At 48.7% G+C, this 16,676-nt stretch overlaps 1 protein-coding gene across 2 annotated transcripts in view; it reads right to left on the reverse strand.

Moving 5' to 3' along the window:
• ARHGAP17 (Rho GTPase activating protein 17) overlaps positions 1-16,676 on the reverse strand; it is an 85,665-nt gene that overhangs the window by 35,966 nt on the left and 33,023 nt on the right. For both annotated transcript variants that reach the window (XM_039234377.1, XM_039234378.1), the window contains exons 3-7: positions 13,262-13,363; positions 7,884-7,957; positions 5,447-5,558; positions 5,128-5,204; positions 2,008-2,119 (exon numbers count right to left, since the gene is read on the reverse strand). In XM_039234377.1, coding sequence (XP_039090308.1) covers positions 2,008-2,119; positions 5,128-5,204; positions 5,447-5,558; positions 7,884-7,957; positions 13,262-13,363 — 477 coding nt within the window. The remainder of the gene's footprint in view (positions 1-2,007; positions 2,120-5,127; positions 5,205-5,446; positions 5,559-7,883; positions 7,958-13,261; positions 13,364-16,676) is intronic.

Consider the following 16,676-nt stretch of genomic DNA (forward strand, 5'->3'; position numbering starts at 1 on the left):
TGTATGTGTTTTGCACTGGTAAAGTAAAATCCTTTCCCTGGATTTTATGAATATAGACCTGCTTTCATGAAGGTCTGAAGTCTAAGTTTACAATATGTGTGGTCCAGGAATCCTCAAACTGAGAAAGTTTAGTTAAAAATGGCCTCAAACTAGTAGTACTCTTATAGGGAGAATCACTCCCAATCCTAAAGAGTCCCACGGATAAAGTAGCTCTTAAAATGAGCTCACAATACAAAATTGCAAAGCACGGGGAGAAACAATCTGCCATGAGGCACACTCCCACCACTCTCACTGAGGAAACAATTACCAAAGACTGTTGCAATAAGCAAATATAAAATGATTAAAGGCATTAAAAAAGAAACAGGCACTAGAGAACAATACCACACTATTAAGAAAGGCTGACTTGAAGACATGTGAATGGAAAAATGTGGTAAGTTAAATTCCAAATTCAATGTTGATTAATTATACAGCAGATGAGACCTAGCTAGAGAGAAAATCAGAGAAACAGAATTTAGATCTCAGGAAATTACCCAAAAGTTAGCATACAGAGAGAGACAAAAGATATTTCAACAAGTTTTCACCATCTGAATTGAGAAGCTCTGGCATGGAAGTGGAAAGAAGACACATCAGCCCATAATGCACCAGTTCAGACTCCCAAGACCTCTGCCAAGTTTATGTCTGATAAGTAGCCAAAAAGGTTAGAATGGGTATGAGGGATGTTACATAAAAGACACAGGAGCAAAGCTGTAACTCTTCTGAATGGGAATAAGCCAAGAGGAGACCATGTTCAGAAGCATTTATCTGAAGGTCACCTTTTCAAATGCAAAGGCTATGGCATGACTTTGTAAGTTCAGTTTTAATTCTCACCCACTACATTATTTTAAACAACTCATTTTACTGCAGTTAACTGATCTTAAAGTTCATTATCTTGAAGAATGAATTATAGCATGACCTGGACAAACTAAAATGTAACAGTCCCAACATTATCTAATAGAATAGAGACCATTTTTGGAAAAATGCTGAATAATAAGAGGAACAAAAGCCTAGGTCAATGACCATAAGTCTCACCAAAGACCTGTTTCTTTACCACCTCAAATAATATTTGGAATAAAGATCTATCTTCATAGAGAATGAGATCACTTAACAATCTAACCTGAAATTTATTTTATGAGATAAAAAATTATATTTCTCCCAAATTACAAAACAATTGTCCCAGCAACATTTAAAAAATAGTTCTTTCCTTCTCTATGGGTATATGATAACCCTTTTACTATATATCCCCCTGTTTAATAGCACTGATTCTAGAAAACCTATGCTATTCCACAGATTTATTTTTGTGCCTGTTGTGCATTTTAAAAAAATATTTTATTTTTAAGTAATCTCTACACCCAATATGGGGCTTGAACTCACAACCCTGAGATCAAGAGTTGCACACTCCACCGACTGAACCAGCCAGGTACCCCAACAGTGCACTGTTGTAACTATATGGTTGTTTTTTTTAAATACCTATTTCTTATTTTAAGCAAGCTCAGACATTTTTGTCATTAAAAAAAACCCCACTTAAAGTTTTTTCTTACTGTTTGTTTTTGAGAGAGAAAGAGAGACAAAGAGCAAGTGGGGCAGGGGCAGGGAGAGAGGGAGACACAGAATCTGAAACAGGCTCCAGGCTCTGAGCTGTCAGCGCACAGCATGATGTGGGGCTCAAACCCATGCACCGGAAGATCATGACCTGAGCTGAAGTCAGACGCTTACCAACTGAGCCACCCAGGTGCTCCCCACTTAAATTTTTTAAAAGACTGTTTTATTCTTATTATAAAGTAATACAGAGTCTTGGAAAATAAAGAAAGAAGGCAAAAGAAGCTAGAAGCCACCTTTCATATCATTCAGAGTGTTCTGATAGGACTTGTGCAAAGCACTATATGACCCGCAACATTTGGCCTTTCATCGGTCATTTGCAAAAAGCAGACTGATGCAAGTACACATGAATGGGGGAGGGGGGTCTGATACCTTGCACTGCTCTACTTTATTTCCAGCATCATCCATCTCTTCCTTTAGGGTGTCTATTTTTGATGGAAGCCCCTGGAAGTTGGTTCCAGAAGATTTGTGAGCTTGGTTCCACCTGTAAAACATGGGGGCGACCGGCATCTGAGAGCTGTGGCTGCACGGACTCAAGGCCCTAAGGGAGACAGACTCTTCCCCCAAAACTGATTCTCCCGGGGATTGGTAGGAGTCCCTAGGACGCCAGCCTCTTATGAGTTTATCCTCTAGGGATGGAGGGAGCAAGCAGGGGACATGGACTCCCCACCATGACGGGACTCTCGCAGGCCAGGGAGCAGCTGTCTGCTCTGAGGATAATCTTGTGCCGTACACGCCCCACTGCTGGAAACCATGCCGTGAACCCCCTTTCCTGCAGTGTCGGATCATGGCACCTTTCCTGCTTTGATCTGGAATGTTCCTGTGGCCCTGGGAACCAGTCCTGCTGCCTCCTCATCTGTCATTACTTCCAGCAAGTAAAGCCTGGAACTTTGGTCATGCAGCTAGGAAAGCACACGTAGAACTAAAAACATCTGTTGAGAATGAATATTCCAAAGACAAAATGCACAGCAAGTCTGAGGCGTAAGGTGGAATACTTACATTTCCTTTACATGAAGTCAGAAGGACTGAAAAAACAGAAATTATACCACAGCAAGAGTAGGCGGGTGCGTGGGTGGGGAGGGGTAATAATCTAAAACAACTTCTATTTGGTTTTCCCGTGTGCTTTGACCTTCTGTTCGAATATGGACTATGTCTGCTGTTGTGGACGCAATTTAAATGTAGACACAGATATTACAGAGATGCCGCATGAAAACCCGTGCTAGCAACTTATCGAGCTTCCCAGCTGCCACACTGCCCCCAAAATGGTACTGCCCTCTTTCCAGTTCCTGAGGGGAGGCACCCCTCTGGAGCCAGCCTTCGGCAAGTCTGCCTAAGCAAATCTGGCGATGCCATGGCATGGACAGAGCGTGGACCTGGGAGTCTGACGTGCTCAGGTTTGAGGCCTGGCTCTCCCACACCAGCTGTGTGACCGTGGGCAATGACTTCACCTCTCTGAGCCTCAGTAATCTCATCTGTAAAACTATGATAACAAACACTTGGTGATAAGGAATCAAGGAGAGAACAAACTCACATGCACATGCACGTATGTGCACACGATGTCTGCTCTATTAGGGACTCCTCCTTAGGAATTAAGTAGTAATTAGTCATTTGCTATTATCATTTTCCTCCAGGGAGAAGCCACAGGGATAAGTACAGATGAAATACTCGACTGTTTGTTTCCCTGATACCTGCTGTGATTAGTTAGGTGAACAGGACTGTGAACGCAGATCAAGAATCAGTGTTGAAATCCCCTCCGGGATACATGTACCGTAGACATAAAATTTCTGGCACAGAACCACCTGTGGTGTCACTCAACCAACTCCGGGGAGGGGCATGGCGGCCCTGCTTAATGAACCATTAGAACATTCTTCCTTGTCTCCAGCAAAATCCACCTCAGGGGGGCCTCCGCTCCTGGTCCTGGCTCGGGGACTCTCCTCACAGCTGTGCACACAACAGCGCATGATGCAAGCCATGTAGACAAGCCGTGCAGCTTCCTCCCTCATCTAGAAAAGAAGTCTCTTCCCAAGAGAACAGAGGCCCTGTTCCCTCTCCAGTCCTCACTGAGGGGGCCTCTCAATTTAGGCCCCAGCACAGAGTCGGACACACAGGATGCACCCAATCGAGATCTGTCCAGGACATGAATGAGCAAACGAACAGGGACTGGAGGAAGAGTCAGAGGAGCTGACAACACCACGTACATAGCCCCACACCTGGCACGTGGCAAGCGTCCGGTGAGTGGTGGCAATTATTTTTACCATGCGTTACTTCCTAGATGCACACCCCCGCCCCCCCCCCCCCATCACTTCAACACATCTTACATCACAACGTGTCTTAACAGGTGATCTATACATTTAATGGACAGTTAACGTTTCTCCCCACCCCCCCAGGACTTATTATCAGTGGTGCACGATAGTCAGTGGCATCTCAGGAATGAGGAAACGCTGCACTATTGTGTTGCTATAGATGTTCTAAATCTGTAATAAAAGCATGTGACAGGCAGAGGCTTAGAAAATGACAGCTATATCTCCATCTTTGCCAAAGAGAAACGGTCACCCCTGCTTCACAGGACTGCAGTGAGATTTAAGTCACAAAATAAATACGTCCTGGAGATGCCAAGTATAGCAGAGGGAGTACAGGCAATAATATTGTAAGGACACCGTATGGTGACAGACGGTGACCTCACTTATCGTGATGAGCAGAGTGATGTACAGAACTGTGGAATCTATGTTATGTACCTGAAATCAATACATCACACATCAGTTATACTGTGGTAATTAAAAAAAATTAAATGAAGAAAAACTGAGAGCTAACAAAACAGGGGTCAGTCAACAAAGGCACCTTTTTTTTTTTCTAAATAAAGTTTTATTGTAACATGGCCAGGCTTTCATTTACTTATAGTCCAGGGCTCTTTTTACGCTACAACAGCAGAGCTGAAAAGGAGACCATCCAGGTTGCAACACTGAAAATACTTACTATCTGGCCCTTTATAGAAAGTTTGCCAACTCTTATGATAAAGCATGAGAAAGGTCAGGGTGGGCGGAGGCTGCCTCCATATTCCCCACCCTCATCTGAGGAGAAAGTCACCTATGTCACTGATACAAAGCCCTCAAGGACAGAGCTGGGCTGGAGTTCTGCCATGAAGTGCCACACACTGTCATCCAGCAGCAAGCCATGGTTGGCAGCCCGCTGTGATGGTTAGTTTTACGGGGAGTTTCTCCCCTTTGAGCACAGCATCCGATCACGAAAGTACCATAACCACATGGGGTTTGGACGTGTCAGGACCCTCAGGAAGTGCTAACGTCACAGACCTGTTTGTTCCCACACTCTACTGTCCTAGGACAGGACGTTCTAACATCATTCCACCGCCATGCTTGGAAGAACGGGCCCTCCAGGCAGGCGTAAGAGGGCACGGCTTGGCCTGTGGGTCAAGTGCGTGAATCTGGAAACCTGCATTTTGTCTACTCAGTGGTCTTCCTCTCATCCGTACCTTACCTGGCTCGGACCGAATCCCAGTCTAACACCAATTTAGCGAGCTGTTTCCTCTGTTTCTGGATGTTGGGAATATCCATCTAGAAAGAACATACCACATACCGAGTAGGGTAAGCTTTGGGGTTTTTAACTTAACATCTGAAAAGGCAATATTTATTTACATTTTTTTCTCTTAGGCATAGGATTTTGTACCCTCAGGTGATTCCCCTTATTTCTAAAAAAGAAGCCTGTCAAAGTCACCAATTATTATCATGAACACTGTAGACCCAAAGGAACCATTCACTGAGGCCCACTCCCGGCCCACACTGCCCGAAGCACTCACCTCTGCGATGACGCAGAGAGGTTCCACAATCTCTCTCTCAACAAAGACTTCATGCTGAGAAAGTTCTAGAGCCAGTTGGTTCTCAGCATCACCACACATCTCCAGCAGCTTCCTTTAAAAACACAAGATACCCCCACAACAAGCATACGCTCATTAAATCAGGTACCTGATACCACACCGGCCAGTTCTCTACATGATGGGAACACGCTACATAGGAGAACCTTAAAAACGTGGCAAGTCTGGGGCATCGCCTAAAATGTGAGTCCCCCAATTTGTGCACTAAAGTGAAAAAGGCACTCTCAGGTACACTTTGTGGGTGTGTGTGACCAGTGAGGTGATCACTCTAGGACTGGCTTCTCAGGTCAGGGGAAAACCAAACGTTCCCCAAAGCACCCTGAAATTCTTTAGAATCACATGTACAGTTTGCTATGTGCTGTTTTACATCTGTCAGTGAGGCCCGCTGAGGCAGGGATTCTCCGCTGTTAGTGCAAGTGCTGCTTCTCCACTAGGGACAGGGCTGAGCTCAAGGGAAGCATTGCAGGAAAGCCACGTTTCCTTTTGTTTTCCTGGGAGCATGGAGTTGATGTCACACCAAGGACGCGTGCAAATGATACGACTGCTCTGACTCTGTCCCTCCCGTTCTCCTCCCCACTCCCTCCTCCTCACCCTGCCCCTCAAGAGCTCCAGGGGTCCTTTTAAATTTTTTTAAATGTTTTTTTAAATTTATTTTTGAGACAGAGAGAGACACAGCATGAACAGGGGAGTGTCAGAGAGAGAGGGAGACACAGAATCTGAAGCAGGCTCCAGGCTCCGAGCTGTCAGCACAGAGCCCGACGTGGGGCTCAAACCCACAAGCCATGAGATCATGACCTGAGCTGAAGTTGGATGCTCAACCGACTGAGCCACCCAGGCACCCCTCCAGGGGTCCTTTTATTTAATTTTTTATTTAAAAAAATTTTTTAATGTTTTATTTATTTCTGAGAGAGAGAAGAGAGAGAGAGAGAGAGACAGCGTGAGCAGGGGAGGGTCAGAGAGAGAGGGAGACACAGAATCTGAAGCAGGCTCCAGGCTCTGAGCTAGCTGCCCACACAGAGCCTGATGCAGGGCTCGAACCCCAAAACGTGAGATTATGACCTGAGCCGAAGTCGGATGCTTAACTGAATGAGCCAACCAGGTGCCCCATCCAGGGGTCCTTTCAAAATGAGCAATGTGTGTGGTGCTGGCGTGAGGTGGCCATGGTGCTGTCATGCAGAACATGATGCCTGGCACCCCATGCTACCTGGGTTTGAATACAGGCTTTGCTAGTCACCTGCTGTGGGGTCTCAGGCAACTGACTCACCCTCTCTGTTTGTCAACTGCCTCAATGGGAGGTAGAGTGTAGGTTGTTTGGAGGACTGAATCAGTGAGTACATGGAAAACACGTAGCACAGTGCTAGCGCAGAGCAGGGACTCCCTCCCTAAGCCGGGAAGAGCACCAGCACGTGTACCCTCTTCCCAAGACCATTAGTCCCAAATACAGGAGCACGGACGGGACGGAGGAAGGGTGGAGAGTAGGGGGAAACCATCATCCTGCAAAGAACAAAGGTAGGGGGTGCCAGGGTGGCTCGGTCAGTTATGCATCTGACTCTTGGTTTTGGCTCAGGTCATGATCTCAGTTCCTGAGTTCGAGCCGGGTATCAGGCTCTCCACTGATAGGGTGGAACCCACTTGGGATTTCCTCTCTCTCTCTCTCTCTCTGCCCCTTCCTCACTTGTGCTCTCTCTCTCTCTCTCTCAAAATAAAGAAACTGTAAAATAAAAAAGACACGGGGCGCACCGTAGGGCATGGAGGATAACAGGCCCCTGGAAGGGGAGCTGCGGAGCAGAAAGTCCATGGCAGCCGGGAAGCAAAGTGCACGGTATAGCAGAGAGAGCAGATGGGATCAAAGGCCCCCAGCCTCACATAGAAGCAGGGAGAAGGCTTAACCTGCCTTCTTACAGTAAAAACAACTTCATGATTAGATTTAAAAATTATTTATAGAACACATGCTTACTGCAAAAAAAAAAAAATCCAAATAGTTCAGAAAACACACGATTTTGAAACAAGCACCACTGATATCATGGTGACTACCCTTAAAGGAGGTGACTCTCAAGGGCTGGAAGGGACTGCTCAGGGAAGGGATGTGTTCTTTACAACCCAGGCTCAGGGGAATAAATAATGACCCTACCAATCACTTCGGCCAGCGGCCCTTGCAATCATCCAACGCCAGAGTTGCTCCTCCTAAAAGGAAGACTGTCTCCCATCCAGTGGCCCAGACCCCACTTCTTCCCACGGAGACTGCGCCGTCACGCTCACGGTCCCCCAGTCGCACTGATGGCTGCTGTGCACACCACCCGCCCACCCGCTCCCGCTGAGCACAGGGCATGGGGCTCTCTCCCTGAAAGCAGCCGGCTCCTACCCCAGCAGAGAGTCTTCCAGTTGAGTCGAAGCTTCTTGCATGTTCTGAGCGAGAGCCGTCAGAGGGAGTTTTCTCTGGAAGGCAGAAGACAAATGTGTTGTTTTCATTAGTACTGACACCCATTCTCGAGGACCAGCTTCAGGTCATCATCGAGTGATTTGTCCTCTGGGGGAACCACACAGGTAAGAGACCGACTGTCTGGGCTCGGGTGCTGGTCTCAAACACGTGAGCTGTGTGACTTAACCTCTGTGTCCATGTGCTCACACCTGGATGACACAGAGGCATGATAACTGCATGGGTGTCCTAGGGCTGTCTGTCCATCTGAGGAGATCTTCAATGTCCAGTACCTAGCATGTGCTGCGTGCTCAGTAAGCACTGGCTGCTAGTATTATTGCTGGGGTAGCTGTTAACTGCTCTTACTAATTAATCAAGTGCATACTGTGTCCGAAGCACTGGGAACATAATCAGACCTTGCTCTTTGATTATCGTAACAAGTAAGTACAAGAAAATGCTCAATTTCAAGAACGTTTGCTAGAATACTCATTCTTTTTTCTTTTTTTAAAAAAATGTTTTATTTATTTCCAAGAGAGCGAGTGTGAGCAGGGAAGGGTCAGAGAGAGAGGGAGATACAGAATCTGAAGGCAGGCTCCATCCAGGCTCTGAGCTGGCTGTCAACACAGAGCCCGACGTGGGGCTTGAACCCCGAACCGTGAGATCATGACCTGAGCTGAAGTCGGACACTTAACCAACTGAGCCACCCAGGGGCCCCTAGAATACTCATTCTTAAACTGGCTCTTAATCTGGCTGTAATCATAAGGACTCAGCTTTAGTTAAGTATAAAAATACCTGGCTAAACATCTGGAAAAGTTGTTTTAACATACTGAATCACAAAGCCATGCGTTTTCGTATCAGAGATTTGTTTTTCAGCTGGAAATGACTATAAGAATCATCCGATTTATGTTCTAATTGTACTGTTCAGGGACCTGAAGGCCTGGTGGTCAGGTAGGCTGGCCGGGCAACCCAGTGAGGGGCAGCAGAGTCAGACTTCTGTGCCCACGGCCTGAGACCCAGTTTAGTTTCTTTCCACCACTACTTGGCAGTTCATCTGAGAATATGGGTAGAAGGGGCTGGTCAAGTACAAGTGGGCTGGTTACAGCACACAGACTGCAAACAAAAATTGCATTCAGGGGCACCTGGGGGGCTCAGTTGGTTACGTGTCCAACTTGGGCTTAGGTCACGATCTCATGGTTCATGAGTTCGAGCCCCACCCACATCGATCTCTCCGCTGTCAGAACAGAGCCTGCTTTGGATCCTTTGTCCCCCTCTATCTCTGCACCTCCCCTCCCCCTCTCAAAAATAAATAAACATTTTAAAAAACGCACCCAATGTGGCAATGCTCCCCATGATTCTGGCTCCCCAGTGGACAGGGCTGTCATGTCAAAAACGCAGGGTCTGCCTTGCACGGCCTTGCTGTGCCTTGACATGTCACCTGCCTGTCCTGCCTTAAAGGGCTCCGTGTGATACACTTACTGCATTTGCTCATATTGTGGACAATCTCTCTCGAAAGAGAACTACTAATGCTGGCCATTCTGGAGAGCAGCAGGGTGCCCGGGGAACGGGATGGGGAGAGATCTCACTTTATGTTTTTCTATATCTTCTGGGTTTTGACCATGTAAATATGCAGCCTATTCAAAACAGTATATTGAAATTTAAAAATAAACAATTGGGGTGCCTGGGTGGCTCAGTTGGTTAAGCGTCTAACTTTAGCTTGGGTCATGATTTCGCAGTTCATGAATTTGAGCCCTGCATCGGGCTCTGTGCTGACAGCTCAAGCCTGGAGCCTGCTTCGGATTCTGTCTCCCTCTCTGTCTGCCCCTCCCCAGCTTATGCTCTGTCTCTGTCTCTCTGTCAAAAATAAATAAACTTTAAAATAAAAAAATAAAAATAAATAACAACTATATTTACCCACCTCTCATCCTCCCAAGTTATTTTCAAGTAAGTAAATATCAGGCTTTCCCTGCCCCACAAGGGGACATTTGAAGCTTCTACAATTCCAGATCCGGAAGACAGGAGAAAACGGGCAGTATGCCTTGTCATAATGAGGGTAGTTCTTACACTTCAGTCATGCTGCCTTTATCCTGGAATTAAATCCAGGATAAGTGCAATAATCCAGAGAAATATACTTTGTGCAACTCTGGAGATCTGAACCAAAAAAATCATGAAGAGAGGAGTCCACTCTGACAAATCGCATTCAAGTTCCCGGCTATGCACAGCTGTGGTCCCCACACCCTGGCCCGAGAGCCACAACAGTCCTGCGTCCCGACGTACACAGATGAGGACATTCCGCCTGTTCGGCCCTGCACTCCCGGATGCGGGTGCTGCCCGCCAATGCCACGCGCCTCCACACACCCAGCTAAGCACTTCCTAGGCATGAACAGCACCCACCCCCTTTTAATCATCAGGGGTTCATTAAAAAAGCTCTGAAGTCAAAATGGACAAAACGCCTGCCCACGGCACAGAAGGCAGCCGCTCCGGAACCCACATGAGGCGCAGCACCCACTCTGCACACCAACGTCATGCACTGAGGCCACCTCTCCAGTTCTTGCCTCCTCACGTGCATAGGGCCCTTGGGAGGCTCCTCCTGTGTGTTTCAGAGCCCTAGAGACTGTCATTTTTCCCTACAATATGTCACCTCTGGGGTCACCATCTTCTATGTTTCCATGGTGACAGCTCCCACCCATGTGCACAGCGCTGACAGCCTCAGAGGCCTGTTGTTGGCACCTGTTGTTCGAGGTTGGAGAAGGAAGCCCAAGGCATCAAGTTTTAGAAATGACGGCCAGGCGCCTTTGCATCCTGCTGCCTAGAACGTGCCAGTCACCTGCCACTCACTGCCTTCCTGTATGGCTGGGCTACCACCTCCTCTGGGGAGCCTCCCCTGACTACCTCTTCTCCTGTGATGCCCGTTCTCGGTCCTCCCGTAATAGGCTGTGCGTACTTTGTGTGGCATGTCATTTTATGTGAGCACATTTAAGGTGGAGGCCACATCTTATTCATTTTATTATCTCCAGCACCTGTACATAGTGGGTGTTTGATAAATACTTGTTTAATAAGGCAAAGGGATGGACAGGACACAGCAACGTGAAGGACAGAGATGGACAGTGTGATGGGCAGAAGCAGGAGACAATGGGACTGGATGAGGGGAAACACGATCGGATGACAAAGGGCTCCTCTTGCCCATGAAGAGCTTAGACTTTCAATCCCCAGAGATGGAGCCAGCCAGCGCCCCTCAAAAGAGGCACCTCTGGCATTAGGGGTCACTTCCGGTGTGGAATTATCTCCCTATGCACTCAAGAATGTTCAGCATCTTGGTCCCCAACCTCTAAATGCCAGTAGGGTCTCCCGATCCCTATGGCAACCCAAAATGTCTCAGTGTATTTCCAAATATCCCCAGGACTGTAATTCTGGCCCCTGTTGAGAACTGCTAAGCTATGATTTTTTTTCCCCCAGCAGGAGGATGCCAGCATCTATCTGTATTCCAGAAAACCAACTCTGGTGACCAGGTTTGAGGCAGGATGGACAGGAAGGAGCTCGGAGGCAGGAAATGAAGCCCAGGAGGTGACGCCCCATCCAGGTGAGAGGCAATCAGGTAGAGGGGGCAGAGATGAGGCGAGGGTGAGGACTTCGAAAGACAAGTCACAGAGAATCACAGGACTTGCTAACCAAGCAGCCATGGGAGGCTGAGGATAAAATAAAAGGGAACACAACATAACCCTACAGTTTCCCGCTTGCATGACAGGGTGGGTGGAATTCAAGAGTCCGCACAGAAGGAAGAACCGGTTATGCGTGCTGAAACACACATCCAGGGGAGGAAGTGTTTTGCTGGGACGAAATGGTTTAGACGTCCCCGGCATCACCACATCAGTTAGGAGCCACGAGGACCGAGGAGGTGGCCCAAGGACTGTGACAGGGGCACGCGGGAGGAGGACAGCGCCTTGGGAACCACTGTTAAGCGGGGCAGGAGCCAGGGCGAGAGGCAGAGGAGGAGCCGCGGGGACAGGACCGGTGGACTGGGCGGTGTGCTGCCGGACAGGCCGTGCAGCAAGCACTCCGGGAGCCGTAGGTGTGTGCACGTTACCGCGGCAAGGGAAGTGCTGCATGAGAGGGGTAGCCCTGTTGTCGGGTGTGCCACAAATGAGCGTAGGAGACCTGGGAGGAGGGAGACACTGGTCACCCGCATACCAGTTCTTCCTCGAGACATCGGGGGTCAGACAGAACACTAGGTCAGGTCACAGCTTCTCTGTGTGCCACCGCAAGTGTCACCTTACTGGTGCGTGGGCTTCCAAGGGTGAGCGTGTGCTCATAAGCTGGGAACTCGTAAAGCCAAGGACGGAGCTGCCTGGCCAACGAAAGCTGCTGCGCTCCGCTGGTGACATCAGAGCACCTGGATGCTTCGGACAAATGTATCCTGGAGCAGACGTTCGATGGTTCTGGAGGCCATCCCGCTCCCTCTAGGCCAGCGTCCTGGCTTCTCTGAGGGACCCACTCTGGGCTCAATAAACTCTGTGAGCCACAGAGGCAGCGCCACAGACCATGCTCTACAGGTAGGTCCTGATTAGCTTAAGCAACCAGCACATCCCGTCTCCTCCCAACCTCACCCGTACCCACGGTAGCCGGGGTGGAATGGGAATGTTCAGGAAAGGGGAATAGGACTCAATACAGACCAGTGCAACGGAAGGCCATGTCTACCTGCCAAGGACTTGGCAAAGAAAGTTCTCTGACTCCCTTAAAGAAAACCACTGGAAGGTGTGCTTTCTACTCCTGCTAGACCTGCACCAGGAAGCAAGTAGCCTGTGGAATGGGCTGGCAGCCAACGCACGTCTATGAGAGGCGCCCGTTTAGGGGTAAAGCAGACACTGGGGAAGGCAGAGGGGACAGAAGGAAAGAGACTGAGGTTTTGCTTACACCAATGAAATGCTAGCCCAAGCCTCTCCTCAAGTCCATCCCAGCTTCTGGACTTTTCAGTTAGAAAACCAATAAATAGCGTCCATTTTCTAAGCCCATTTAAGACAGGCTTTCAGCTTTTTGCCATCAAAGCATTCCTAACAGACATCTCCATTCTCTTATCAATGACAAATGGCTTATCGAGTCTTTAAAAGCACCTGGGGAAAATTCAGAATGAGCAGTGCCTTCAGCTCAGCCGTGTCTTAAGCACAAAAGAATGTTCTGGTCAGGAGAATAAATGGCAGTGGGAGGCACAAATCTGCAGGCCAAGGTGCTGACGCTGCTTGGGCAAAACCAAGCGACTGAAGGGTGCAGAGCTTCACGGAGACACAAGAAGGACACAAGGGCCGCGGCCCCATGTCATATCCGATACTCACGTATCTCTTCTCCACGTCGGAGCCGTGTCCCTGGAAGCATGCGGCCAGGCGCTTGTGGGAGTGGTGGCACACTGACCGAACCGTGTCCAGGCGCCGCTCGATCTGATAAACAGAGACAAGGAGGCATCTGCAGGGCTTCAGAACACACCCCTTCCCATGTGGCGTTGGCCTGCAGGCACCCAGGGGTCTCATTTTCTAGCTCTTGGTGTAAATGCACATCGTCTCCACTCACCTAGAGCGGGGTTTCTCATTATTGACATATGGCGCCAGATAATTCTGGGTGTGGGTGTGGGGGGCTGCCCTGTGCATGTAGTATGTTTAGTCTCATCTCTCTAGTCTCTACCCACTAGATGCAGGTGCATCATTCCGAGCTGTGACAACCAAAAACATCTCCCCACATTAACAAATATCCCGCCAGTGGGCGAAACGGCCCCTGGTTCAGAACGGCCCACCTCCCCTATGCAGAGGGGTTTCGATCTCCTAAAGGCTAAGTCTGTGCAGGGAGGGAGTGCCCTTTCTCGCTACCAGAAAGGGTGACGGCAGTCGGGTTCCGCGCTACATGGGAAGGCCTAGCACCGGCCTGCAGAACCCCAGGCCCAGCCCATTGCCCAGCGGAAAAAACTGTGGGGACTTTCAGAAGCTGTCCCTGAGGATGGTGGCAGAGCCTTCCACACCCGGGACATCAGACAGAAGAGTCCAAATCAAGGCCTCACAGTTTCCACTCAAGGTCAGTTGTTTTCAAAATTATTCCTTATTGGGGTTAGGGTGGGTTTTTGTCTTTGTGTTTGCTATGGTTTTAAATAAAGCCCTGAAGCAGCATGGACAGCCGACATAAGAAACTCTGAGGGGACCCACACACCAAGATTTAGCTTCCCAAAATATTATTGCTGGGATATGGCTGTTTATGGCAAAGAGAGCTGCTTTTCACAGCAAGGAATGCCAACAATGCGCGTTCTGATGACTCATTAAGAACGAGTAAGGGCCCTCAGGGATGCTTTCTATTTTAAAGAAAAATCAACAAATTCAAAGCAGAATGCATTTTTACCCCACAACGTTTTACCCAATGGCATGGTTCTAGGCTTCTCTCTTGAAGGTCCCCACCACCCCCAGCAGCTTTCCTTCAGATCCAAGGCCCGACTACCAGGGCCCGGATAGAGCAGGCACATTTATATAAGGAGCAGAGGCCACATCACTGTCCCCTCATGTCAGAGTGACCAGATTATAACATGCTGGAAAACTAATAACGCATTTCTTCACTGGCCACAAAAAACAGGCAAAATCAAACAAAAATAAAACCCCACAAAACTCTATTTCGCTTTGATTCTAATTTCCGCTAGGAACCTGTAAAGTCCATGGGGACAGGGACCTTGGTCTGTTTTGTTCACAGATTTAACCCAGGTGCCCGGAACCCTGTCTGGAACGCGAAATGCAAGGTGTTCATTTAATGTCTGCTGAAAGGACAAGCACGTGTATCAAGTCCCCGTGCAAGGGATTAGAAAAACAACAGTAAATAAACTGTGGTTCTCACCCCCCTGGGATTCACAGCCTCCCAGGGCAACGGCACACAAGCAAAATAAACTTACAAGCAAAAAATAAGAAGCAAAATAGAGCCTCTTAAACTGCTCTCACAGAGATCTAACAGGCTGCACACAGAGTAAGTTAAGGGAAATTTCACATCAGAACCAAAAACAAAACTTCTATGGCCTGGGATCCATCCCTACGGCTCTCCTATTTAACCCGTTAATTCCTGCTAATACTCTTCTGGGGTGAATACAGCCATTATCCTCATTTTAGAGAAGTGGAAACTGAGGCACAGGGAGGGTAATTAAACCCGGGAGGCCACAGCATGAGTCAGGGAAAGAACTGGGTAGGTAGGCACCAGCCTCCACACTTTCAACCATGACTCTTTCTTTCTGGTCAAAGAAGGGGGGAACGCCTGCAGCAATTATGGCAGATGTGGGGTAAGCATCTGCATCATGAAGCAAGGTGCTCCTTCAAACTGGCAAACTTTGGAGTCCCCAGTGGATGTTTCGGGAAAGAGACAGGCACAGACAGTGGCCACCTGCCTTCCGGGGGAACTCTGCTGTCCTCAAACTGCCTGCAAGGCCTCTGGCTGCATCCTGGGGCTTCAAGGGTTCAAGGAGACCATGCATAGTACTGACGTGGGACGTGGGAGAGAGAACACTGATGTGAAAACCTAGTCTAGTTGAAGGTTATCTAGACCAAGCAACATTTCTGAAAGTCTGAAAATGAAGTTCAAATACATGATAAAAGCCAATGAGGAAATATTGTTAACAATAAGATTGTCAAGGGGCACCCCCTGGCTCAGGCGGCCAACTCCGGCTCAGGTCATGATCTCACGGTATGAGAGTTCAAACCCCGTGTCGGGCTCTGTGCTGACAGCTCAGAACCTGGAGCCTGCTTCAGATTCTGTGTCTCCCTCTCTCTCTGTGCCTCCCCTGCTCAAACTCTGTCTTTTTCTCTCTCTCAAGAAAATGAATAAACATTAAAATAAAAGAATAAGATTGTCAGGGCGCTTGGGTGGCTCAGTCAGTTAAGCGTCTGAGTTTGGCTCAGGTCACAATCTCACAGTTCTGGAGTTCGAGCCCCATGTCGGGCTCTGTGCTGACAGCTCGAAGTCTGGAGCCTGCTTCATATTCTGTGTCTCCCTCTCTCTCTGCCCCTCCCCTGCTCACACTCTCTCTCTCATAAATAAAATAAGCATTACAAAGAAAAAAAATATGATTGTCTAATAATTTTTTTTTAAAAAAACCCTTCTAATTCTTAATAAAAACTTCTGTTCCTTAAAAAAAAGTGCTCTTAACATCTCCCACCTCGGTGGCTGTCATAATTTGGAAGGGTGTTCTGACATGGGGGGCACAGCAACATTTTTCTAAGCTATGCCGACTCCGCTCCGTAGGCAGAGACAGAAAGTCACCTGGCAGCAGGTGGCTGGTCTTTGGGGACTCAGGTAACCATACCTGCTGAGGGTATGGACGGAGAGAGGCAAGCAAGGAGGCTTAAGAGAAACCTCAGCGCGGAGGCGTTCTGTCCTTCCTGGCGTGCTCTGGGGCGGGCAGAGATGGCGCGGGGTTGAGGCCCAGTGAAGGGACATGTACAAACAGTCCTGGGCCTTCTGGGAGGAAACCCCCGCCCCAAAGTTAGGGAAGCCTGTGAGAGACACGGTGTGGTGGCCGTGGCTCAGGTCCCCACTGGAAACATCCCTCCTGCAGGGCAGAGAAGTCCAGGCTGATGACAGGCCACCCACCACGGGGCCTCAGAGTGGTTCTGCCAGGTCTGGTCACCGTCACTGAGACTCTAAGTCCCCCGGGGCCCAACTCAGCCCAGAAGTGGAGAATAATAGCGTGAGAGGCAAGAAGTGGAAACTCAAGGCTGAGCCGGGGGGGGGCCGGTG

This window comes from Hyaena hyaena, unplaced genomic scaffold (assembly GCF_003009895.1).
Source record: "Hyaena hyaena isolate Hyena2069 unplaced genomic scaffold, ASM300989v1 scaffold_88, whole genome shotgun sequence".
NCBI classification, from domain to species: domain Eukaryota; kingdom Metazoa; phylum Chordata; class Mammalia; order Carnivora; family Hyaenidae; genus Hyaena; species Hyaena hyaena.